General features: G+C 43.2%; 1 protein-coding gene across 10 annotated transcripts in view; it reads right to left on the reverse strand.

Moving 5' to 3' along the window:
- Positions 1-27285, reverse strand: part of LOC146866846 (scavenger receptor cysteine-rich domain-containing protein DMBT1-like) — a 1139300-nt gene that overhangs the window by 169299 nt on the left and 942716 nt on the right. For all 10 annotated transcript variants that reach the window (XM_085602006.1, XM_085601995.1, XM_085601984.1 and 7 more), the window contains one exon: positions 12999-13040. In XM_085602006.1, the coding sequence (XP_085458132.1) occupies positions 12999-13040 (42 nt within the window). The remainder of the gene's footprint in view (positions 1-12998; positions 13041-27285) is intronic.

Genomic DNA, 27285 nt, shown 5'->3' on the forward strand with positions numbered 1-27285 from the left:
ATTATAACTATTGCCTATTACAAACAATTACAAATACGAACTGTACCTAGCCTAGAATGACTAATCTGCAACACCTAACCTACCTATCTACACTACCTAACCTGCCATACCTAACCTGTCATACTTCCATATGTACCATAGCAAACCAACCACATCTAACTTAACATGCCTAACCTCACCAGACTCAAGTTATTTTGAATTTGTGAACATTAAGGAAGAAGCATTAAACACTTCCTTTTACAAATTGAAATCACATTTTGCAATCACATTATCCTGGATGCTTCCAAACTCTGGTAAAACTAATATAACCTAAATATACTAATAACATTGTTTTCACATCTTCACCTTTTGCACTATTTCATAAAGTAACATTCATGTAACAGCTTGCAAGCTAACAGTCCCTGAGCATAACACTCTGAAAACCACCACTCTCTAGCCCAAAAGAATAATGCTAAACACATTAAACTACAGTTGCATCACCTTCAACACTTACTTACACTTCAACCATTCTCTAAAAATCACCAAACATTAAATAAATGTAACAGCTGATAGATTTCTACCAATGCACAACAAGTCCTCTATTTCTGCTTTACTCATTGTATACTACTGTACAATTACATAATTATTTTTTATTATTGTAAGATTTGTAATGCGCATGGCTGCCCCAGCGACGGGGCATCCCAGCGCAACCAAAGACTTGAGACTGTAGAGGCTGGTGGGGACTATCAAATGAAACAATTGTATACCTATATAAAAAATGCAACTCCATTTGTCCTTAAAACCCTTTAAAAATCTTACAATTCCATTCTATTATATATTTTCAAGTGTTACAAATTATGGTGTTAAGCAAAAATAACAATTACCACATTTTGCATAAATAACAAGTGAGATCTATTGGCATTTCAAGCTTGTGTTTTCTACTTGGTTACTTGACTAAGTAACTGTGCAAGAGGTCATACACTGGTCTCCTCTAGTTAATAATCTAATTTCTCACAGTAGTCACATCACCAGTGAGGCATTCACTATTATGGAGGGCTACCAAGTAAGTGCCATCTTAGGACTAGTCAAAAGTGAAGATAAATACAGTGCCATTGTCGCCTCGTGCTGCTGATATACGTCAAGAAAATGTTGTCAAAATAAATGAGTGGTGGTTGTATTGACATTATAGTAAAACACAACCTCACTCAAAGTATGGGGCAATCAAATGGTGCGGACTACTCCAATTCTCAGTACTGATCCTTTAGTGAAGTTAGAAACATTAAGCACTCTTGCGTTTGTATGGGGCATTGGATGGTGACTATTAGATATACTTCTTAAAATAAAATTCACTTGCTTGGTATTAAAACTTATATTGATTGAGCTAAAGAATTGTGCTGGCATTCTTCTATCTATTACTAAATGTGTGGTTGGGAGATCCATTTATTTACTCTACTTATTGTCATAAAATGCATTATAAGGGTATGTTAAACTTATGATAAAAGTAAGTACATTCATTTTGTTGAGTTCTCTGGGTCACCTCCATTCCCTGGCATGTTTATTTCATGTTTCACCTTGCACCTGTTCTGACAAATCCCCTCTGGTCTTTCCCTTCCAACAAATTGTATCTGGCTCATCATTTACTTTTTTCATTTCTCGTTTTGCAGATGTTATCTAATTCTCTCCTATGCATACCTGTGTGCCTTTCCCATCTCTCATCCAAAATATTCTAAAAATTTCTATGGTTCCCTCCTCAACCTTTGTATGGATCTTCCAAACTCTTCTCCCCTATCCTCTATTTCTCAGTCACCTGTGAATCTTCATTATCTCCCACTACTGTTTCTGTAGCATGCTTTGCGTTATCCCTACTTATGTGCCCCTGTTACATTTTGTGTATTCATATATTTGTATGCAATTTCTCAATTATAAACAAGTTTCTACTAGTATTAGTTGCATATCTATCATACAATGCTTGATTTGTTATAGGTTGGTAATGCACAAATTGCTCGTTTATCATGTACCAATGTAATGAATTATAATATGTAGTAGATTCTAGAAAATGTGCAACAAAATTTGCATGTCAATTTTTGAGTTTCACATCACTAATCATGAGGTCTGGACTTTTCATAACCCCTAGAAAATGGTATTTAAGTCTGATGCAAAGGCATTTTTTTCTGGGAGCTTCAAGCGAGATACATGCTTTAGACAATTTAGCTAAAATGAAGTTCAATATATATGATTTTTTCAGCTTGGAACCCATAGCAGAGTCAAAATACAATCTTCTCCAAGCACACTACCTGATAAAACATACTTATTATATAGCAAAACTAAATGTGTTAGAAGCCATCTTGGAATCTCAAATGGGCACTTTGCTGCTTAGAAAGAGTTAGCTAAATGCTAGAAACGGAGGGATTTTTATCATTGGCTGATTTACCTACAACATGCTTTGATTTAATGAACATCATCTACTCACAATCTAATAGGCTGCAATTCTTTTTAATGCATTACTTAGTTGACTATTTTATTACAACCATCATATTTATTTTTTAATAACATATAATTATATATTCTGCTCTAGATTAGGGCACTCATTATTAATAAAGCCTTTTTAAAAATGTAGTGTGATTTTCTTGTTTGTGTTCATCTTTGGAAAAAAGGCGCACTGGAACTCACTAATAAATTAACCTCTTGTCTCACAGGACTAATTGAATTTGTTACCTTAGACAAACCATCCTCAAGTAGATATGTGTATAGAGTTACGTCTGACTTCCTGGCTCAAATTGGTAAGTTGGATTCAACCTGCTTTTTCTAGAGGCTTTTGGATACCTAAAGCAGGGTAGAACAGTATTTCTTGGAAAACCAATAAAATATATCGTTTTAATCTATGTCTTCTCTATCCCTCTCTTCAATTCACTGAATATTTGATATGCCCCACTCCTTTTTTTCTGTGATTTTTCTGTGCATCTTCCCTCTCTCCTCTTGTTTCCCTTTCTCTGGAGCTTCTATGGCCCCTTCTCTAGATCCTTCCCATCTACCCCTTTTCTCTGTCCTCTCTATTTCATGTATCTAACCCATTGTGTGAATCTACACTTTCCCCTCCCTGTCTCCTCTTTTCAATATCGCCTTTTTACTTATTGTGGTTGTGCACTGATTGTCAGAACCCACTTTTCGGTTCTGAGACTGATTCCAAATGTATATCAAAGCCTCCATATCCCATCTGCAACCAGCCCCCTGACCATTGACAAGCTCTCCTAGCATGGCTGTGCTAAATTGTTATTTTGACTCCTCTATGACTGGTTTCTCTAGATTCAAATAAATCTTTGTTTGCGTATTCAAAGAAATCTGTGATTTGAGGTTCAAAGAAATCTCTGGTTTGCACAATTAAATGGCACTTCTGTGTACAAAAAGTGATCCTCACATGGAAACTATCTGTTGCCAATATAAAGATGAACATACATTTGGGATGCAGATCTGTTTTCCACCGGAGACAATAGATATTCAAAGTACTGAAAACAGTACAGGCTGGTGTTTAACAATGAGGAAATGATTTAGACCACTGAGAAACTAAAATTGACATACATAAATGTTGTACTGCACATTCCTGCTATGCATGGTCCGATGGACTATCAACAAGCAGACATTAAACTTGTGTACATATTGATAGGCAAAGGTGTAAAATTATGAAAGTAACTTTGGCAATATTTTACTAGGTCTGGGTGCAATTTTAATTACACCACAGTAATCGGAGTAATGTCAGTAAATCTGCATTACTCTTGGGACTTATGATTGTGCGAGTAGGCGTAATCGAGTAATTAGGAGCAATTTGGGGCAAACAGCAGGAGCACAGGAACAACAAACTAAGAGCACGAGTAGCCACTGAGGTTCATGTTCATGTTCGCACTAAGATGATAGCGTGTAATTCTATGTAATTGTGCAGTAATCCTGCATATTTGCACTTAAGATAGTTAGTCCAGTTATGCTCATCCTTAATAACAACATTTTGAATTTTTTTGCAAAGAGCATAGATGGAATCCTATTGGTTTTCTGAAAAGTTTATTGTATTTTAAGGGAGTTTTGTTATCCAATGATTATATCCATGCATAATGTACAACATTATATAAATAAACTACCTTGATTTTAGTAACTGATTACCACTATTTAAAATCATACAAACATCAAAGGACCTACAACAGCAAAACAACCCAATTATTCTGTGACTACAGATTGAAATATAAGATTTTTTATGTTATAAAGTGATGAAATGCTAAAATGTTCTCAATCCCAATATCACTTTAACTATCTAGTAATAAATATGATTGATAAATTGGGCAAAATAAGAAAATGTATGTGGGTTATATGATTATATGAGCGTGTTCATGTTGTATGTGAGCTGGCATCGCAGCAGGATTTTCTGCAAGGTTGAAGTGGCTCCTCTTATCAAACAATACTTGGAGCTCAAACATCATGAGGATGGTGTGAAGTAGCACATGCTGGACGTATTGCATTTGGACTCACACTGGGGCAACATAAAAACCAGGCTAACCAGAAGAGAGAGCCATTGGATAAACACCTGAAAACCAAGGAATAATGGCTAAACTGTGCCAGCAAACCGAAAGATGTGTCAGCATTAATACTTTGAGAGACTGTCACTGTGGCTCTGTGAATATGGGACTGATTAACATCTCCCTTGGCATGATCTGGACCCATGGCATAACACCATGTTTGTGTATAGTACTGTTGTACTGATTATGCAGACTAATGTTTAGATGCCTTAAGTATTCACTGTATTATGTTACTATGGTATGCCATACATGCACTACTATACGGAAAGAAGTCACACAACTTGCTGATAACTATTTAACAAATGGATGATATATATGTACAATAATGTCTCGATTGTTTTCATAACTGTTATGATCACAAAGTTACAAATGACACTATATCCAGCAGGTATCATCTCTAGCCACATCACATATATCCAGCAGGTGTCATCTCTAGCCACATCACATAACCTCCACACTTTAGATTGAGTAGTAGATCATGCTGGGCACGTTCCAAGATGGCGACTATAAGGTGTGGTTTAGTCTATCTAATACAGCGGGAGATGTATCTTTGCCAAGGAGGCCACTCGAACGATTCTACCTGCTGATAATTGTGATACATTGTAGTGGACATTATTGACAACTGTGGGAGGTAGACAGGGTAGCATCGCAACCAATATTTCTTTTGCATATGGCTGGGTCCAAATTGAGGTGGAATGGTATGCAAAAAAACGATGGGTTGGAGTGCCACCCCGAGCTATAGCAAGTGGTTAGACTTGTTGCAAGCAGCCTCCCACCAATTGTTGAGTGCTTTGTGTACTGCCATAAGTTGCATGGGTATGCCCAGATGTGGGTCCTGTGCTCACATGTCACTGGAAACAAGCTGTACCCGGCTGATGAGCCTATAACTAGGGTGTGGCTTGTGTTTCACTTTCGGTTCATGGAAGACCTGGCTTGGTAGTTTGGACTGGACTGTTTCCATGAGAAGCAGGGTCAAGACTGATTTGCATATGACTGGATCCAAACTGAGTTTGCACAGTGAGCAAAAAGACGATGGGTTGATGTGCTACCCGAGATATTGATAGCGGTGAGACTTTTTGCAAGCAGCCTGCTATCACCTTTCATGTGTTGCAGGTACCAGCCTAAAAAGCATGGGTATGCCCGGACATGGGTTCCATGCTCACTGTGTCAATGAAACCAAGCTGTACCACGCTGATGAGCAAATAACTAGAGCGAAACCAGTCCTGGGATGCTTGTGTTCCAGTTCAGTGAGGACCTGACTTGGCAGTTTGGGCTGGACTGTTCCCATGAGGAGCAGGGTCAAGGCTGAATTTCATATGGCTGGCTCCAAATTGAGGTGGCATAGTGAGCAAAAGAACGATGGGTTAAGTGCTACCACAAGCTATTGCCAGTGGTTAGACGTATTGGTAGCAGCCTCCCATCACCTTTTGAGTGCTGCAGGATGGTATTCATCTCTGTCACAATGCTAGCCACGACATTATGATGGCCGTACTTGACATGGTGCAAACATCCTTGCAATAAGGGTCCCTATTCATAGATAATCCTGGTTCTTCCATATTAGTGAGATTCCTGGCATGTTGTAGGATGCCCATCCTCAGTATGATGGTGCTCAACCCTACCATAATACCAGCTATGGCATAATGGTGTCCATCCTTGACATGCAGTGGGCACTATCAATATCACTGTTACTATTCCTGGCATAATGGTGGTAATTCCATTATGGACCTGTGTGACATTAATGGTAGCACATGAATATGCAAGACAGAATGCGTTCAGGTGTGGTAGCAGTACTTGTGAGTACATGCTAATATACACAAGCTGTTGATTTGGGACCAGCTTTTTATTTACTAAAAATAAATAGCTGGCATATCTGGACAAACCATGGCAAGTTTTGTTTAGGTACTGGAGCTTGGGGTTAAAATGACTACATTTTCGAAATATGTTTGACCCTGATAGAGGAGTGTACATACATCCTGAGCTTGGTAAAACTATTGATGATGTGGTTTGATGCAAATGGTGCTTTCTAAAAAGGAGGTTACTGTAGGAATCGCATAAAAGCATGTCATCATGTATTTTGACAAACTTTTTTATGAAAATACAGCAACTGTTCTTTGAGAGTGAGAGATAGATGTTGGCTTTCTACTATCTGAACCCATAAGATTGCTGACCCCAGCTGGCATACTGCTTATCAAGGATTTAAGGCTGAGGAGATCTGTTGAGTTCCCATCTTAACTGCCCTAAGAAAGGGTGACTCGTCCCACTAGCCATGATGCCACCATGCATAGAATTGTATATGTTAAAGGTGTCAAGTTCCACTGAGGAGGAAAAAGCAACAGTAGGGAAAAAGCCTCCTTGGCAATCTTAAATTAAGAGCAATAACAGAACAGAAGAGCTCAGCAAGGCAACAGAATACCCCTAACATCAGGAAAGGGAAACGAGCTAGACAGGAAAACTAGATGAAGAAATCTATAAAAAGATCAAAATGACGAAAGCAAGGAATAGGGACAAAAACAGTAGCAATGAGGAGAAAAATGCAACAAAATGCAATGTAACATATCCTGCTCTTGTCACAGTCTACTTGTATTTAGAACAGGACTGACATTTAAGGATAGATCCAGTTCCATCTGAGATTGGGAGTCTCGAAAAAGGTTTTATGGTGAATTCACCATCCTGCATAGGGTTGGTTATAAAGCTTCCACACCCTTTCTCGGAGAGTTGTGGCATTCTTTTGGTGATAAAACTAGAGGTCTAAGTTGGACAGCTTTTGCTCCATGGTGGATTATAAGACTCCACTGCTGACTTTCATGCCTAGTGTACCAGGTGATTTGTGGAACACCCCTCTGGTGACTACAAGTGCAGAGATACCAAAATGTTCCGAGCAGTATGGGTGGTGACTGTTCACGGAGCATGATGTTCCAAGATACGCAGACCTTTAGTGCCTGCATGGGGACTTTACTTTTTTTAATGCATGCAACCTTGATATGCACATTACAATTCTGGATAATTATGAAATAAAATATCCTTCTTTGAAATAGCAACATAGCCGCTAGTGAAATCATAGTGGGCATAGAAAATCTCCCCTCTGGCTTGACAACTGTATTTACATTGAATATTTAGCAAACACTGTAATTCATTTAATTGTTTTATTTCAAATTGTTCTTTAGTTCCCATCAACAGATGTTTCCACATAGTACAATAGAACTCCTAGGAGTTCTCTTTGAAGTACTGAATAATTCCTTTTAGATTTTGATATGGCATGGGATAAATAAAAGACAGGATGTTCTTGTCCATCATCTTCTTGTCCTTGCAACAAGACCATTCCAGCTGCTCTTTCAGAAGCACCCTTTTCTGCAATACGTTATTTGAAATGTCAGGATAACATGGTATTGGTGCTTGAGTAAACATCTTTTTAAGCATCTTAGATGCATTTTCTGTTTGATAATCACATCAAAACTCTTTTTTTATTTTCACCTTTTCAAAACATGGTTACTATCTCTGCGTAGCTCAGCAAAACTCTAATAACTTTGAGTCTCTTTGACATTAACATGTGAAGTCCCATCCAAAACAGTTTTCAGTTTCTTGGGATACATACAGAGATAAGAGGCATTCAATCTAAACCCAATGTGCTCAATTCAACCTATTTAAATTTTGCAGGTTTAACGAGCCAAATCCTATTGCTGAAATCTTGATAATACTATTTTCTTATGTTCTTTATGTTCTTCAGAAGTAATTGAACACACTAGAATATTGTCCAAACAAAAAAACACAAACTGATTAAAGATATCTGAGAATATTGAATCATTATCATATTGAAAAAGAGCCCGGAGCATTGCGCAAACCAATTGGCATTACACGGTGTTCATAATGCGAAATTGGAGTGCAAAGCATTATTTTCAACTCATTGCCATTCTTTTGTGTTTGGGAGACGCAGATCTCCTTTTAAATCTAATTTGGTTGAAACTTGTGTTCCTTGGACTGATGCCAAAAAATTATCAACTTGATGTAAACAGTATCTATTCTTGGTCATGATCTGATTTAAGCTTCAAAATCAATACAAGGTTGCGGGTCTAGGGCTTTCTAGGCATAGTTAACCCATTCTTTAATTGTCCTGTATATAAGCCATAATTATCGCCATCTATTTCTCAGTTAGGGAATAAATATGTCCAAAAGGAACAGCCGTGTCAGGTTTAATTGGAATGGAATAATTTATATTAAATATAAAGAGGAAGTGAACAAACTCTAGGCTTAGCAGCTAAAAATGGAAAAAAGGTACTGTACTGCAGTGGTACAGAAGAAAGATAAGCTTAATCAAATTCAAGGTGGAGTTCTTTAGATCATCCCCCAGTACCCAATACCTTACATAGGCATAACAGTGATCATAGCAAGATTGTGATGACAAAGATGTGGTTTAAGTAGACTAATTGATGTATAGATTAATGTTCTTCTGCAAAGGAATTTCAAAACTGACACTGTAATTTCAAGAGGCAATATTGCCAAAAGGTAACCATTCTACATAACATCCAAATAAGTCTTGTAATGGAGCAGATATCGTTCAACTGTGTTCTGAAGTTAATGGTGAGCCATGAGCAGTTCAAATCACTTCTTAACTGTCTTCAGAGTGTTATTTTTAGTGACTCATTCTGGATCAACAAGCATTCAACGTGTTACTATCCAACAATGCTACTACTGAGATATCTGTAGGCTATGACATTAAGGTCTGTTTAAGCAACAAATTCTGAAGGCGCAATAGTTGTAATCTTGAGCTAGGTGAAATAGAGGATCCATTAACATGAATCTTGGCACAGATGTTACACAGATATATGCGCATGTTGCATTGTCAACATTGCTCTGCTGTCAATTTACCGAATCTGTGAAAGCTCAAAAACATTAAATTTTGTCCACTCTTCAGCTGCCAAATATTCTCAGTTGACTCTGAATCAACATGGTGTCAGGAGAGAGGAGATTGAAAGGAAACAGAGTGGAAAAGTTAAGAAAGTTGATATGAGCATTTTCTAAATGTTAGGCCATATTTAATTATACAACCGAATTTTGTTAATATGTCTTGGGAGGGAGAACACCCAACAACCTTGTAGAAGGTCAGACATACTGGCAATATCGTACTTGAATAATTCATGGGTGTCCATATGGCTTTTTAGTCAACTTCGGTGAAAATGGTACAAGTTTTCAAACTTTTGCGTAGGGGAGAATCTTCTGGAACAAGTTAGGCTAACCTCGTTCACTATTTATGTTTAAATGCTATGTCCCACACTATCAAAGATCACTAGCTACAACAAGATTTTCGTGTGTCATTCATTCATGGCAATATTATTTTGCCATTAGACATTTGTAGATTGTGGTTGATCCATTCAATACAAAGGGCCTCATTTGGATGCCGGTTGAACCATTTGCTGTCAGGGGGAAGACCGCCGCCTCCAACAGGTTCTAGGATCCCGTTGGGTGGCGGTCGCACTCCTATCCCTACAATGGAGGTGGTGCCGTAGGAATTAGGCTGTTCGGGCTGGATTGTTCCCATTGGGCACATGGTCAAGACTGATTTGCATATGGCTGGGTCCAAACTGGAATGGCATGGTGAGCAAAAAAACAATGGATATAGGCCCAGATCTCTGTACTGGGGTGAATGTATGACATTGTTCTGCATTCTGTCCATCAATAGTCCTTTTTGCCGTAGGAATTAGGATGCCATGAAAAGGCAGCTGGAAAGGGACTTTGTGGGCCCCCAGAATGGCCCTGTTCCCCGTGGGTCACTGTTAAATGGCCCAGACGGCACATGAAGTGCCCCCCCACACATCCTCATACTGTGTGTAACCCTGGGCGTAGGACTACTCTACGCTCGCGTAGTTTGCGCAACTACGCGCTACGCGAATTGCACGTAGTACAGTGCAAAAATGCATTGCAGGAATTTTTTGCTTGCTCGTGGCCCTCAATGTCAAGTTGGCGTCTGCGAGAGAGCAAAATAACATCCCGGCAAGACTTTTTCCTCGTTCGCGATCAGCAACATCAAGTTGCCGATCGCGAGCGTGGAAAATAAACCTCCCGGCAAGATTTTCAATGCGGGGAGGTCAGGTTTCTCATTGCGAGTGGTCGCGTATGCTCGCGAGCACTCGCGATGAGAAACTACCAGTCCGCGTTGAGAAAGCTGCCGCTCGAGTACAAATCTACTCGAGCTGCAGAAAACAACTGCTTGCACTGTGCAAGATGCCGTTTGCAATGATTGCACAGTGCAGACAATCATCCGGCAATGTGCAATCAGTGCGAACAGCATTTTGCACAGTGCACTACGCAGTTCGCCTAGCTACGTGTAGTATGCATAGTGCAAAGTGCACTTCGCGCAGCTACGCGTAGCGCTTTTACACGAACTAGGCCCAGGGTTAACCATGTGCCAGGCACAACATGGATGTGCACAAAGTGCCATTTCCTATTGCAGCTTGTGCTGCGGCCATTTTTCTGGGCTGTAGTGCAAGCCACAGTAGGAAAAGGCATTTTAGCAGTCTGAACATGATAAGGCAGGTGGGACCCGCGACTTATTGTCGGACGGAGATCTGCCCACTGTATACCTGATCCTTACGGTATACAACAGGAAATACTTGAAGGTATACAATATGGAGGCTGAGTCAGGAAATAAACATTGACTTCTCTATTAGTTGGCAAGAGTTAATATGGAAGAGGTACAAAAATTAAACTACAAATGATAGAAGAAAGACTATTTGCCATCTTTCCTTTCATACACCAAGTCTAATATGCCCTTCTCAACAGACACCTCTTGGATTGCTCACTTTGAGGTCCCACAGATCTGATCAGAATATTGTAGGGGCACACAAAAACTTTTGGAATGGGGGTACACCAAGGCGTGGGGAGCCCCCTTCAATCCCAGAAAGACAGGGCAAGGATCAGAGGTGGCAGAAGAGTAATTTCACAAGACTAGGAGCCTGGGTGAGGGTTTGCACTGCAGGTGAGGGTTCTATGTTACTCCCTGCCTTATGATTCTTCTATACCACTGAAAATTGTGTCCACAGTGCTTGCATATAAATCATTATTAATAGCAGTAGAGTAATAGGGATGCCACTGCTGTGGATTTGTACGAAAGAGCTGTAGTTGCAAAACGAGAGAGAAAGCAAAGTGAATGAAAAAATTGAAATTTACAGTTCATTGTGTATCTTGAAGGGGAAATATTGCACATTGGAAAGCGCAGAAGGACAAAACTAAAGAACTAAAAATGAATGAAAAGCTAAAAAAGGATAGAAGGAAGGATGAAATGGATAAGAGAAATAAAAGGAAGGAAATAAAAATGCAGCAGGGAAAGAGAGAACAATGACACAAATTAAAGAAAGAACAAGCAAGAAAGAAAAAAGGATAGAAAAGACACAATCAGAAGGAACGAGGTAATAGAAGTATTAAAGAAAGGGGGGGTGAAATATATTGGGAAGCAAATTGGAAAAAGACAGAAAGAAAAGAAAAACCGAAAAAAGGACTCTGACCTTTGTAGGCGTAAATATTCTATGGCTGTTTCATCCCAATTGTTAATATAGTTCACACAAGTTTTGGCCAGGGACAGGGAGATTGTTTTTGCAAAATTGCTCCCATTAACTTGCCAGTATCTGTTTAAATAAAACTGAAATGTTGGCCAACTACCACGTGATTGTGGGGAGGGGAGGGAGGTCATTTCTAAAATAAAAACAACAGTGTGCCTTTTGCCTGGGAGCTGTCTCTTCATCTCCTTCTGCCCTTCAAAGCAGCCCGGTTGGGGGGAGGGGGAATTGTAAGTCTGATGGCCCACCCTTTATCATACAGTCCTTCTGATTGGCTGACCCATAGGTTCTGTGGCAGATAGGTAGCTGAGACTCAGGTTATTGCCAAAGAGCCAGCTGAGGCTTCCCCACCAGAAACCTAGTAGTTAACAAATCTCTAAAAGAGAAAAGTGGGTGTAGCAGGGTGAAAGTCCCACCAATTTATGGTGGGGATTATGCTTCATTATTCCTTAGATGAGCACTTTTATCTTATTAGGATTGGATCCTAGCTTCCACATTTCATTGGTTCATATTGATTCATATTTCCTCTAGATGAGAATGAACTTATTGCTTGATTTTATTTCCGCTGTTGCCTATCAATGAGATTTTTGGAATGATTTAATAATATCTATATAAACAATAGTGCAAAAGTCCTGTCATGCCAATCGTTGCACTAGTGTCCAGTGAAGATAACTTTATCACTTATATATTTAAGGTTAATTAGGGATTTTCACTATATGCAATGTCAAATATATCCAAGACCCAACGTCGCCTTCTTTTGCCATTTGTTAAGCTCGGCCTCCCCACAATTACATCTAACTACACCCTAAGGCAAATCCTAGTAATGCACCTATAAGTGTCCTTCAGTGTGACATGCATATGATGCTCTCTTCTTTCATTTATTTGAACATGATAATTACATCAAAGGCCATACCTGGTGGAGTGGTTTTTCTGGTACTTGCTGTGGTCTGCTGAGCTGTAAAAGAGAGGAATATACATGAATTAAGGAGATGAGATTAGCCTTCCGTTGGCATTTTCCAGACAAAATCTTGGAATTCAAAGCATTTATGGTATTTATATACCATAAGCCTAGCTATAAAACAAGGTGGTGGCCATTTATCTTGACATCGGGTAAATAGTAAATTTTCTTTGATATTTACATGGAAATTGTCAAAATAGCATAGATTATGCACTAGCAAAATAAAATCACTCTTTACTTGACTGCCACGTAAATAGCAGAGACTTTTCACTTCTTGGCCAGCAGCCATGAAAATATTAAAGTGAATGTTTACGAGGCAGGTGGCTAAGTAGCAGATATTAGCACTAGTTGGTTGAGAGTCATACAAAATATTAAAAATCTAAGTATTTTCTGGGCTGCAGGCTACATGGCAGAGAATATGCATTGTTTGGCCAGTGGCTGTGCAAATAGTAAATGTACACCTTCACTATCTACCCACCCACAAACTAAGTAGCAGTGATTATGCCCGATTTAACAATTGGTCCTGCAAATAGCAAAGCAACTCCACTATTTACCTACCTAGCATCTGGCGAAGCAGCAGAGGCTAGGCATGCGTTAACTGGCTATTTGGAAAATAGCAAAGAAACTTCACTATTTACCTGATTGGTCGTGACATAGGAGGGATTATATACTATTAGACCAGTGCCTGTGCAAAGAGCAAATAATCTTCTCTTTTTACCATGCTGCTAGGTAAATAGCAAAGATTATGTATGATTATCCAACGTGCTGTGGCGACAGAGCATTATTTATCTGAAAAATGGCACAGCAACAGTGATTCTTTACTCTTTGACTGGCAACTTGGCAAATATCAAAGATATGTATATATTTACGCAATACTAAAAAAACAGGACTCTGTACCATTTGGCCAGCATATAGGCAGCAAATAGAAATGTTTTACCTGAAGTGGCAAGAATAAATCCAACCACCAGAAAATATTGATGTTTTTCTATATACCTATCCTCTGGTTAAATAGTGGTTATTGTCTACTACTTAACTGAAAAGCTATCAAATAACAAATTCCACTTACGCTGGGCACTGGCTAAATATCATCTATTCTATAGCATTTAGTCATCAGTCATGTAAACAGAAAGATTCATCTGGTGTTGGCCTGCGATTTGAACAGAATACAGAATTTTATGTTTTCTTGGGCCTCCGGATAAACAGCGTGGTACTCGAAGTAATCAGTTCTAGATTTTTTAATCACTTGTATAATTTATTGTGAATTTTTAAAATTGTAAATCTGGAACAAATTTTAAATTCATATGATCCATCAATTCATCAGGCTTCACTCTCGCATTAGTGCAAGATAAAGAAATGTGTGCATCTCTTTCAGTAACTAATGATTGCTGTGAATGACATATATGCTCTGTTTTAAACTAGGGCTATGGGAAGGGGCCTTTACAATTAATTCGAAAGCTTAGAGGCAGGATAGATGTAGGAAAAAATAGAAAGGATGGGTGAAGGCATTCTGAATGGCGAATGGAACCGCAATTCAATTGACATCTTTGCTTTGACAATGTGGACCATTGGTCTACAATATACTTATTGATATTCTTGATTTTTTTTCTGAACCCATCTAAGCACAGTATGTTTGTATGGAAGTAGATTAAGAAGACTTGTGGCATGGCGTGGGTACATAAATGGCAGACAACGTTTGTACTGCCCTTACTGCCACACTTACTCATGTTAGCAGTCACATCAATACTACTGTGCAAAGATTTGCCCAGATGAATGGCCTCCTTCTTGACTATCCATACAAAAGCCACACCTCCCATTTTCACACCTCCATCATAACTATAGATCAACTTTATTGATTTTGAATCTAGAGCAGACTGGAAAAGGCCAAGAATGTCTTCAGGAAGTTGAACAAAGTGTGGAGGTCTCTCAGTACAGTTGCAGCTTTACTGGATCTGCATTGTGTCCATAATCTTTAATGGATCAGAATACTGGTGGATAATGAAAAGTGACATCACTAAACTGTGAGCCTTCCACACCAGTAAGAATTCTGTCCATTTTATGGCCTTGAGCTATCTGAAACCAGGAACTGCTCACCAGATGCAAGCAAGAGAGCATGGACACCACAATTATGAGAATAAGATGGAGGTGGATAGGATACATCATCAAAAGAGAACAAGCCTCCGTCACAAGATCAGCTCTCAACTGGACCCCAAAAGACAAACAGACAAGAGACAGACCAAAGAACACCTGAAACTAAACTGAAGACCCTGAACCACAGCTGGGGCACAGTACAGAAACATGCCCAATGCAAACCGAAGTGGAAGTCCTATGCTGTTGTAGTAGTAGTATCACAACCCCAAATAGATGTCCCTCAACAAATCAAAAAAAAACTTCCAAACCTTTTCTTCACAGGTTCTCTGAGCCCTCCTATCAAGTCTACAGAGTACCTTAGACTAGCAGCTAACTCTGAGAATTTCTCATCTAAATTACAGAATACATGTGCTACTTTTATAGCAATGGTGATGGCAACGCTGCTGACCTGAGCTCATGCTCCCTCAAATTCAGCACTGTAAGATTTAAAATGCCCTCGTAACCACACCAGCCTCTTAATCTCTTTTTTTCCAGCAATTGGAGATTTTCAACCCACCTCTCTCTTCCTCTACTCTCAGTGCCACCCTTGATTGCCCTCTGGGTTTTGCAGCTTGTCTTCTGAAAACTAGTGTCTCCACCCTTCGGAAACCTTTTTGCTGACTTTCTTAGCCCCCGCACCTTTGCCAGTCCCTGACCATATCTATTGATGTGGTTGCTCAGAGCACTATTTTTCCCTCTGCCAGCCTTTAACCCACCAGACCTCCAAGCCCATACGTGTTGGCCCACCATATACAATTTGTGTACCTTATTTAAAATTTTTGCCCAGCCGTCGTATTTATGTCTCCCACTACCCAAGATCTTCTGGCCATAAAGAGACTCAGTGCTGACCTCAGTCCGAGTGGCACTACTGCTTTCCATCAGAACCACCTGCTGCTCCAAGTTCTACATCTAATCCTCAGAGTCTCCTTCAACCGGAGCCATCTATTCCCTGGTTCCTGGAGACTCCTTTATTATCACGTGAGAACCTCTGTCAACTTCAGTGCTCAGAGGAATGCTATAATCTATCTGCAATCCTTCAGGCAACCAAAACCCTTGTTTAACATGCTCAATATATCACTAGCATACTTTGCCAAGTTTCAGAGGCCCTCTGAACCCCCCTGTCTGCTCTCAGACCACTGGGCCAGCATCAGACAACCTCCACCTTCCCTCATAAATCGTATGCTATGACAGAAACCATTCTCTCTGCTATCTCACAGGAACATCTGTTTGCCTTAGCATGGCTGCTAAGTGAGTTCACGTTATACAGCATACCATGAGTGAGTCCTGCCTTTGTATCCATTTGAGGCCATGTCTGAACTGGGGTGGCAGAGTGGGCTAAAGAACGGTGATGGATCAAACCCAGATCTGTTGACTGGGTGTGAGTGTTTGATTGGTTCTGATGCTCCGTCCATCACCACCCCCTTTTGTACCGCTTTGTTCGCCATAAGTTGGCAGGGTATGCTCAGACGTGAGTCCCTTGCTCACTTTGCCACTGGATTCAAGCAAGCCTGGCTGAAGACGGCTGAAATGCCAGAAACCGGTCCTAGGAAGCTTGTTTCCGGTCCAGGGAAGGCATGGCTTGGCAGTTCAGGCTGGACTGTTCCCATGAGGCACAGGGTCAGACTGATTTGCATATGGCCATGTCTGAACTGGGGTGGCAGAGTGGGCTAAAGAACGGTGATGGATCAAACCCAGATCTGTTGACTGGGTGTGAGTGTTTGATTGGTTCTGATGCTCCGTCCATCACCACCCCATTTTGTACCGCTTTGTTCGCCATAAGTTGGCAGGGTATGCTCAGACGTGAGTCCCTTGCTCACTTTGCCACTGGATTCAAGCAAGCCTGGCTGAAGACGGCTGAAATGCCAGAAACCGGTCCTAGGAAGCTTGTTTCCGGTCAAGGGAAGGCATGGCTTGGCAGTTCGGGCTGGACTGTTCCCATGAGGCACAGGGTCAGACTGATTTGCATATGGCCCTGTCTGAACTGGGGTGGCAGAGTGGGCTAAAGAACGGTGATGGATCAAACCCAGATCTGTTGACTGGGTGTGAGTGTTTGATTGGTTCTGATGCTCCGTCAATCACCACCCCCTTTTGTACCGCTTTGTTTGCCATAAGTTGGCAGGGTATGCTCAGACGTGAGTCCCTTGCTCACTTTGCCACTGGATTCAAACAAGCCTGGCTGAATACGGCTGAAATGCCAGAAACCGGTCCTAGGAAGCTTGTTTCCGGTCCAGGGAAGGCATGGCTTTGCAGTTCAGGCTGGACTGTTCCCATGAGGCACAGGGTCAGACTGATTTGCATATGGCCATGTCTGAACTGGGGTGGCAGAGTGCGCTAAAGAACGGTGATGGATCAAACCCAGATCTGTTGACTTGGTGTGAGTGTTTGATTGGTTCTGATGCTCCGTCCATCACTACCCCCTTTTGTACCGCTTTGTTCGCCATAAGTTGGCAGGGTATGCTCAGACGTGAGTCCCTTGCTCACTTTGCCACTGGATTCAAGCAAGCCTGGCTGAAGACGGCTGAAATGCCAGAAACCGGTCCTAGGAAGCTTGTTTCCGGTCCAGGGAAGGCATGGCTTGGCAGTTCGGGCTGGACTGTTTCCATGAGGCACAGGGTCAGACTGATTTGCATATGGCCATGTCTGAACTGGGGTGGCAGAGTGGGCTAAAGAACGGTGATGGATCAAACCCAGATCTGTTGACTGGGTGTGAGTGTTTGATTGGTTCTGATGCTCCGTCTATCACCACCCCCTTTTGTACCGCTTTGTTCGCCATAAGTTGGCAGGGTATGCTCAGACGTGAGTCCCTTGCTCACTTTGCCACTGGATTCAAGCAAGCCTGGCTGAAGACGGCTGAAATGCCAGAAACCGGTCCTAGGAAGCTTGTTTCCGGTCCAGGGAAGGCATGGCTTGGCAGTTCGGGCTGGACTGTTCCCATGAGGCACAGGGTCAGACTGATTTGCATATGGCCATGTCTGAACTGGGGTGGCAGAGTGGGCTAAAGAACGGTGATGGCTCAAACCCAGATCTGTTGACTGGGTGTGAATGTTTGATTGGTTCTGATGCTCCGTCCATCACCACCCCCTTTTGTACCGCTTTGTTCGCCATAAGTTGGCAGGGTATGCTCAGACGTGAGTCCCTTGCTCACTTTGCCACTGGATTCAAGCAAGCCTGGCTGAAGACGGATGAAATGCCAGAAACCGGTCCTAGGAAGCTTGTTTCCGGTCCAGGGAAGGCATGGCTTGGCAGTTCGGGCTGGACTGTTCCCATGAGGCACAGGGTCAGACTGATTTGCATATGGCCCTGTCTGAACTGGGGTGGCAGAGTGGGCTAAAGAACGGTGATGGATCAAACCCAGATCTGTTGACTGGGTGTGAGTGTTTGATTGGTTCTGATGCTCCGTCAATCACCACCCCCTTTTGTACCGCTTTGTTCGCCATAAGTTGGCAGGGTATGCTCAGACGTGAGTCCCTTGCTCACTTTGCCACTGGATTCAAGCAAGCCTGGCTGAATACGGCTGAAATACCAGAAACCGGTCCTAGGAAGCTTGTTTCCGGTCTAGGGAAGGCATGGCTTGGCAGTTCAGGCTGGACTGTTCCCATGAGGCACAGGGTCAGACTGATTTGCATATGGCCATGTCTGAACTGGGGTGGCAGAGTGCGCTAAAGAACGGTGATGGATCAAACCCAGATCTGTTGTCTTGGTGTGAGTGTTTGATTGGTTCTGATGCTCCGTCCATCACCACCCCCTTTTGTACCGCTTTGTTCGCCATAAGTTGGCAGGGTATGCTCAGACGTGAGTCCCTTGCTCACTTTGCCACTGGATTCAAGCAAGCCTGGCTGAAGACGGCTGAAATGCCAGAAACCGGTCCTAGGAAGCTTGTTTCCGGTCCAGGGAAGGCATGGCTTGGCAGTTCGGGCTGGACTGTTCCCATGAGGCACAGGGTCAGACTGATTTGCATATGTCCCTGTCTGAACTGGGGTGGCAGAGTGCGCTAAAGAACGGTGATGGATCAAACCCAGATCTGTTGACTTGGTGTGAGTGTTTGATTGGTTCTGATGCTCCGTCCATCACCACCCCCTTTTGTACCGCTTTGTTTGCCATAAGTTGGCAGGGTATGCTCAGACGTGAGTCCCTTGCTCACTTTGCCACTGGATTCAAGCAAGCCTGGCTGAAGACGGCTGAAATGCCAGAAACCGGTCCTAGGAAGCTTGTTTCCGGTCCAGGGAAGGCATGGCTTGGCAGTTCGGGCTGGACTGTTTCCATGAGGCACAGGGTCAGACTGATTTGCATATGGCCATGTCTGAACTGGGGTGGCAGAGTGGGCTAAAGAACGGTGATGGATCAAACCCAGATCTGTTGACTGGGTGTGAGTGTTTGATTGGTTCTGATGCTCCGTCCATCACCACCCCCTTTTGTACCGCTTTGTTCGCCATAAGTTGGCAGGATATGCTCAGACGTGAGTCCCTTGCTCACTTTGCCACTGGATTCAAGCAAGCTTGGCTGAAGACGGCTGAAATGCCAGAAACCGGTCCTAGGAAGCTTGTTTCTGGTCCAGGGAAGGCATGGCTTGGCAGTTCGGGCTGCACTGTTCCCATGAGGCACAGGGTCAGACTGATTTGCATATGGCCATGTCTGAACTGGGGTGGCAGAGTGGGCTAAAGAACGGTGATGGATCAAACCCAGATCTGTTGACTGGGTGTGAGTGTTTGATTGGTTCTGATGCTCCGTCCATCACCACCCCCTTTTGTACCGCTTTGTTCGCCATAAGTTGGCAGGGTATGCTCAGACGTGAGTCCCTTGCTCACTTTGCCACTGGATTCAAGCAAGCCTGGCTGAAGACGGCTGAAATGCCAGAAACCGGTCCTAGGAAGCTTGTTTCCGGTCCAGGGAAGGCATGGCTTGGCAGTTCAGGCTGGACTGTTCCCATGAGGCACAGGGTCAGACTGATTTGCATATGGCCATGTCTGAACTGGGGTGGCAGAGTGGGCTAAAGAACGGTGATGGATCAAACCCAGATCTGTTGACTGGGTGTGAGTGTTTGATTGGTTCTGATGCTCCGTCCATCACCACCCCCTTTTGTACCGCTTTGTTCGCCATAAGTTGGCATGGTATGCTCAGACGTGAGTCCCTTGCTCACTTTGCCACTGGATTCAAGCAAGCCTGGCTGAAGACGGCTGAAATGCCAGAAACCGGTCCTAGGAAGCTTGTTTCCGGTCCAGGGAAGGCATGGCTTGGCAGTTCGGGCTGGACTGTTCCCATGAGGCACAGGGTCAGACTGATTTGCATATGGCCATGTCTGAACTCTGGTGGCAGAGTGGGCTAAAGAACAGTGATGGATCAAACCCAGATCTGTTGACTGGGTGTGAGTGTTTGATTGGTTCTGATGCTCCGTCCATCACCACCCCCTTTTGTACCGCTTTGTTCGCCATAAGTTGGCATGGTATGCTCAGACGTGAGTCCCTTGCTCACTTTGCCACTGAATTCAAGCAAGCCTGGCTGAAGACGGCTGAAATGCCAGAAACCGGTCCTAGGAAGCTTGTTTCCGGTCCAGGGAAGGCATGGCTTGGCAGTTCGGGCTGGACTGTTCCCATGAGGCACAGGGTCAGACTGATTTGCATATGGCCATGTCTGAACTGGGGTGGCAGAGTGGACTAAAGAACGGTGATGGATCAAACCCAGATCTGTTGACTGGGTGTGAGTGTTTGATTGGTTCTGATGCTCCGTCCATCACCACCCCCTTTTGTACCGCTTTGTTCGCCATAAGTTGGCAGGGTATGCTCAGACGTGAGTCCCTTGCTCACTTTGCCACTGGATTCAAGCAAGCCTGGCTGAAGACGGCTGAAATGCCAGAAACCGGTCCTAGGAAGCTTGTTTCCGGTCCAGGGAAGGCATGGCTTGGCAGTTCGGGCTGGACTGTTCCCATGAGGCACAGGGTCAGACTGATTTGCATATGGCCATGTCTGAACTGGGGTGGCAGAGTGGGCTAAAGAACGGTGATGGATCAAACCCAGATCTGTTGACTGGGTGTGAGTGTTTGATTGGTTCTGATGCTCCGTCCATCACCACCCCCTTTTGTACCGCTTTGTTCGCCATAAGTTGGCAGGGTATGCTCAGACGTGAGTCCCTTGCTCACTTTGCCACTGGATTCAAGCAAGCCTGGCTGAAGACGGCTGAAATGCCAGAAACCGGTCCTAGGAAGCTTGTTTCCGGTCCAGGGAAGGCATGGCTTGGCAGTTCGGGCTGGACTGTTCCCATGAGGCACAGGGTCAGACTGATTTGCATATGGCCATGTCTGAACTGGGGTGGCAGAGTGGACTAAAGAACGGTGATGGATCAAACCCAGATCTGTTGACTGGGTGTGAGTGTTTGATTGGTTCTGATGCTCGGTCCATCACCACCCCCTTTTGTACCGCTTTGTTCGCCATAAGTTGGCAGGGTATGCTCAGACGTGAGTCCCTTGCTCACTTTGCCACTGGATTCAAGCAAGCCTGGCTGAAGACGGCTGAAATGCCAGAAACCGGTCCTAGGAAGCTTGTTTCCGGTCCAGGGAAGGCATGGCTTGGCAGTTCGGGCTGGACTGTTCCCATGAGGCACAGGGTCAGACTGATTTGCATATGGCCATGTCTGAACTGGGGTGGCAGAGTGGGCTAAAGAACGGTGATGGATCAAACCCAGATCTGTTGACTGGGTGTGAGTGTTTGATTGGTTCTGATGCTCCGTCCATCACCACCCCCTTTTGTACCGCTTTGTATCCAACAGCAGTTTACAAGCTGTGATTCTGAGTGCATTGTGCCAGTGTAAAAAGTTACAAGCCTCAGGATGTACTGTGCGGTTGATAAAGTATGACTGGCTGAACTCATACATACCATGAGGGCTACCTGGAAGCTCTACCTAAACCCCACTCCGGCAGCCATTGGAGCAACTAACGCTACAAGAAACTGCTGACACTCAGTCTTTCATACAGTTCTCAGGGATCCTTAACCATGACTCCATGACCTCAAATTATGTTTCTTTGCACTCATGGCATTACTTTAAGAGAGCTGAGTTATGCTTATATCCACCCACGTGCTTTAAGTGGGCTGAAAATGGTGGAACGATTTTTGAAGAGGGTATACCTATGATACATAACTAAGAACCATTTACCAGAAGATTGGCCTCCGTAACTAAGGGGATGTCACCTGGAATCAGTAGTGGTCGGTCCTCCTATGACCCTCCTCTTCCTGTGACATTATCTCCTATGATTGGACAGCTTGCTTGTCATCCTGGTACTGCTGGGCCATACTGATTGTGGTCTCTCAGATCCTTTCGAGGATCCTACACTCCATGCATATCCTGGTTCTACATGTGTTTGTGGTCTTGGCTGTCCTTTTGGCCCAAGTCCAGGATTCCTTTGGGTCCTGATTTTCCTCCTGCTTCTCCTGCTACTTTTGGTTCTGTCGTTCCCTCGGGTCCTAGACCCAGTTCCTCTTGGTGGCTGTCATATTCGTAGTCTTTCTGGTCATCCTGGTCACCCTTCCCTGGTGCTCTTGCTGATCATCTTCCTCCTACTTCATCCAAGACCTAAAGGCCCAGCAAGCATAGTCCTCCAGGCCCTGGTTATTCTGATCCTGATCTTCCTGGTCCAGGTACTCCTCCTACCCTTTGTAGTTTTCTCTTTGGTCCTTCCTGCTCTCCACATTGTCTTCCTGTTTCTCCTGTTCCTCTTGGTCCTCCCTGTCTTGGTTTAGTCCTTTCTACTCTTAACCATTTTCCATCTCTTTCTCCTTTGAGCCATTCTTTTGGCCCTCCCCCTGGTCCTCCCTGTTATGGTCCTGTTGTGTGTCGATTTAGATACCTTATATAGGTTTCCCGATTTATGTCCATATATAAGCACAATTTGCATTGCCCATATTTAGGCATAGAAATCCTATCCTTATTTAGGCATTATCCATGCTAACCAAATACAGGCATGGCCACCTACATCCGTTCATCTACGTCACAACGAGTTCTTGGAAAACCAGACTCTTAAGCCTTTAGGACTTCCCCTTGCTTGGATTCACGACATTCTTCTGCCCGACTTTTACGTCAATACTGGAATTCCTAAACACCTTCAAGGTATAAATATACCTTCAATTATCATGGCAAACCACGGTTTGGCTGCCTACTTGCACGACGTGGCTCGACACGGCAAGTTCGGAAGAAAGTCAAGTCCCCGCCTGACGCACTGACCAGATGCTGTCATTCTCCTCGCAGAGAATCCAGCTCCAGTGTTTCTGAGTTTCCTTGCGGGGTGTTAGAGATCGAGACTCGGAAAGAGATTCCAACCTCACTCATTCTAAGGTATGGAGTGGACTAGAACCTAGAGGGACTTTTGGCAAATCTTGGCTATTGCTAAACTAGACTATAGACAAACAGCACCTACTTCTTACCTCGTACTACACTTAGGTTAGGTACACTGGGGTAGAACTAGCTAGAAGCATCAGATGAGTATTAACATTTTAGCCTGTGTTATTTATGTATGTATTTTTATGAATATCTGTCATTCCTACAAACCATGATATTGCAGTATTATTTTATCTTACTGCTAACGCTGTACGTATTATACTTCGCATTCTGTCTTACGATTGTAGCAGTTCATATCTCTTGCACGAGAAATAAGACTGTTCAATAAACCCTTTTTATTGAAACGCCCGTCTATCTATTTCTGTGTCACTCTGTAGAAACAAAGCATGCACGATTGACTGAGTGAAACTGTTATCTATTGTTTCCACGATTCTGAGATTGTTCCGATTCTAAGGGAAACAAAGTTGTCATGTTTATGCGGTTCTCAGAAACGAATCCCTTCTTGTTTATTCAAGAAGTTTCTCGTGACCTTTGAGTTAGCTGGCACACACAAGTAATTAAGTTTAATGTACTCGATAGAGACATACTGACCTCAGTCGTATGTCAAAACTATAGTGTATATTATTCCAATGCGCAGAGCCTATCAGGGATATAGGAACAACACTACAGTCCTTTGCTCTTCTTAGTCTTCCTTGTCATTCTAATCCTCCTCCTGCTCTTCATGGTCATCCTCTTGATCCTCCTTTATCACGTTTACCAGGTCTTGGTCTTCCTGGTGCTAGTCTTTTTGGTGGCCTCCTCCTTCTAGTGTATCTTCTCCTCCTGTTCTTCCTTGTCCTGAACCACCTGGTCCTGAGTCACTCTGTCTATACTTACCCTCATCTTCCTGGTGTGCCTTGCTTTCTTGGTGGAGCTCCTCCCGCTGATACTGCTCTTCCCAATCCTGATTCTTATAGTCCAGGACTTCATGGTTATCCAGGTTCTTGTTTCTCTGGTCTTACTTTTCCTAACCCTCCCATAGTCAAGCTTCTTCTAGTTGTCACCCTCTTCCTGACGTTCTGTCTCATCATTCTTCTAATGCTGGGTACCTGATCCTGGTTGTCTGTGTCCTCCTGGTGGTCCTGGTTGTGCTTTTCCTGGTCCTCTTATTCTTTCTTATGGTGCTGTCCCTCCTAGAAATCCAGGTCATGTCTATCCTGGCCTTTGCGGTAGTCTTTTGTCCCTCAAGTCCAACCTTGTCCTGACGGTCTTCTTCATAGTCTTCCTGGTATTCCTCCTTTGTCTGGTCTAACTCCACCTGGTGTCTTGCTCTTCTCCAAGGTCCAACACTTCAGCAATTCATTCTCTTTGTCCAACTTCTCTCACTCCTACTCCCCACTTTAAACTGATGTCAGCAAGGCATGATCTCTAGGTAGAGACAGACTGGTACCTCTTTATGCCCATCTCATGCCCTTGTACACCATGAGCCAAGTCGTAGAGAGATCCCTGTGAGGAGCATGACTTTGTACACAAGCTGACAGGGAGACAGGGGTGCTATAGGAAGGTATGCTGTTAAACTCTATTTAAGTAACACATTTTTATCTTTAAAATGATAAAAAAGGGGCAATGTGCAGAACTGCAATAAGGAGTTTCTAATGTAGCAGGCAAGTGACTAAGTCTAAATCACAAGGCAGATTGTCCCAAAGCAGCATTAGCCACATAGTGGTATTGGTTAGCCTGCTTTTCCTCCAACCCTTTCGCTTAGTTATGATTGTTCTGTTCAAGCAGCACCTGCACTAGCAAAGGATTAGGAATACATCACTTCATTTTGGGCAGTACCTGTATCATCAATAGTTTTGATAATTCAAATTGTTAGTATCAATTTAACACAATCACATTTTTTACATGACATCAGGACAACACCTGAACAAGGAGTGAATGAGTTCAAAATACGACACTCATTTGATGTGGTACAACATAACATGTTTGACACCGATGAGATATTACAATTTCCAACATCAAAAGTTTTGACAGAGTATCTCCATATCATGTATTGGGAGTAGGGAGGATGATTCATCAACATCTTTCGCCCTCTGATTAGATTGTTATGCTTTAATACCCTCAGCTCCACTCTTTTAGCTCCCATAGTCCCTCAGTCATCAATGAAGCCCATTACTGACATTTCCCTTCTGTCTGTCTACATCTCACTGAGTCCACACGCACAGTTCTCACTAGGTAGTCATCTCTTGTCTAAAACTGAGTCTGTTGCTTGCTCATTCAGAGCTGAAGAATTAAAGAATATCTCATCCGACAAAGCAGATACAAGACAGCTGTTCTCCGAGAATGTTACTTGACGTGCTTTCAAATGATATGCAGAAAAATCATGTGCTAAATGTCTCTTTAATTAACCAGCAGCAGAGACAATAGACACTTTCAAGCTCTCAGACCCCATTTCACCCCTCTGTAGCACTCAAAGCCCCTTGGTGATCCTCAACCCTCATCTGCTAGTCTTTTGAAGCCCCTCAAGAGCGCCAGTCTGCCTCCCGAAAACCCCAGTGCCGGCCATCTAAGAATCCCTCATATGCCCTCTAGTAACTCCCTGTCTGTTTGTACTTTGCTTGTTCTTCCGCAAGCCTGCCCACTGTCCTTTCACCCTGCTTGCTTTCCCTACAATATGCCCTCCTTAATCCCTGTCTGCCCCTTCTCCATTCTCCCCTCAAATCTGTGCACTCTCTCCAGTCTAGCCATCCCCTACCAAATCAGTCTGCTTGCACCTCAACCATCTCACTTTAACCAAGTTTGTCTGTGCTCACTTGAAACTGATCATACTGCCTACTTTCCGCAATTTCTAAACGTTTTCCTCATTATACCGGTTTTCCACTTGAGCCTACTATTTTCCTCAAGTCTGCCCATTCAGCCCACTTCTCCTCAATATACCTTCAATGCCAGAGTCTACAATGCTCACTCTTTTTTCTTTCTACCCACTTTCTCACTTCAGGCTGCCCATTATCCCTCATTCCGCCTGCTTCCTTTATTCTCCCCACCTTCCCAAAAGTCTGATTGTCTTCACCCTAGTCTGCCTATTCTCCCTGAGTTTTCCCACTTTGCCCTAAACCTGCACACCTCCCCCAATATGTCTAGTCTTCCCTATGTATGCCTTTGCTCCTGCCAGCATGCCTGCTTTCTCCCCAGCATGTCCACTTTTCCCAAGTGTGCTCCATGCTCCTGATATTGTCCACTTTCCCCTCAGGATGCCCACATTCCCCCAAATCTACCAACCTTCCTCTAGTTTGCCAATTCACCCCTAGAAACTGCACACTTTCCCCTTAGCCTACCTGCTTTCTCCCTGTCTGCTAATCATCCACAGTCTGTTCTGTTCCCCTTAACCGGGCCATTTTCCACTAGTCTGCCTGCACACTTTTCCCTTGCCCACTGTCGCACTTAGTGTGCACACTTTCAGAGTTTACCCTCTCTCGTCCATGATTTATTCCATTTTCTCCTGAGCTTGCTTTCATCCTCCCAGGCTGCACATATCCCATCAAGCCTGCCCACTCTCCTCTCAACCAATCTTCTATACCACATTTGACTGTTTTCCCCTCGAGTCTGTCCATTTTCACCCAGTCTGCCTATTCACTCCTCCTTTTGCTGCCTACTTTGCTGCAGTCTGGTCACTTTTGTCTACGTTTACTTGTTCTCCAACTGGGTGTGGCAGTTTTCCCCTCAGCTTATCTTCTCCCCCCAGTTTGTCCACTCCACATATCCCCACTTTTCCTTTAGCCTGCTCACTTTCTGCCAATCTGTCCATTCTTCCTTT

Source organism: Triturus cristatus, chromosome 1_2, assembly GCF_964204655.1.
Source record: "Triturus cristatus chromosome 1_2, aTriCri1.1, whole genome shotgun sequence".
NCBI classification, from domain to species: domain Eukaryota; kingdom Metazoa; phylum Chordata; class Amphibia; order Caudata; family Salamandridae; genus Triturus; species Triturus cristatus.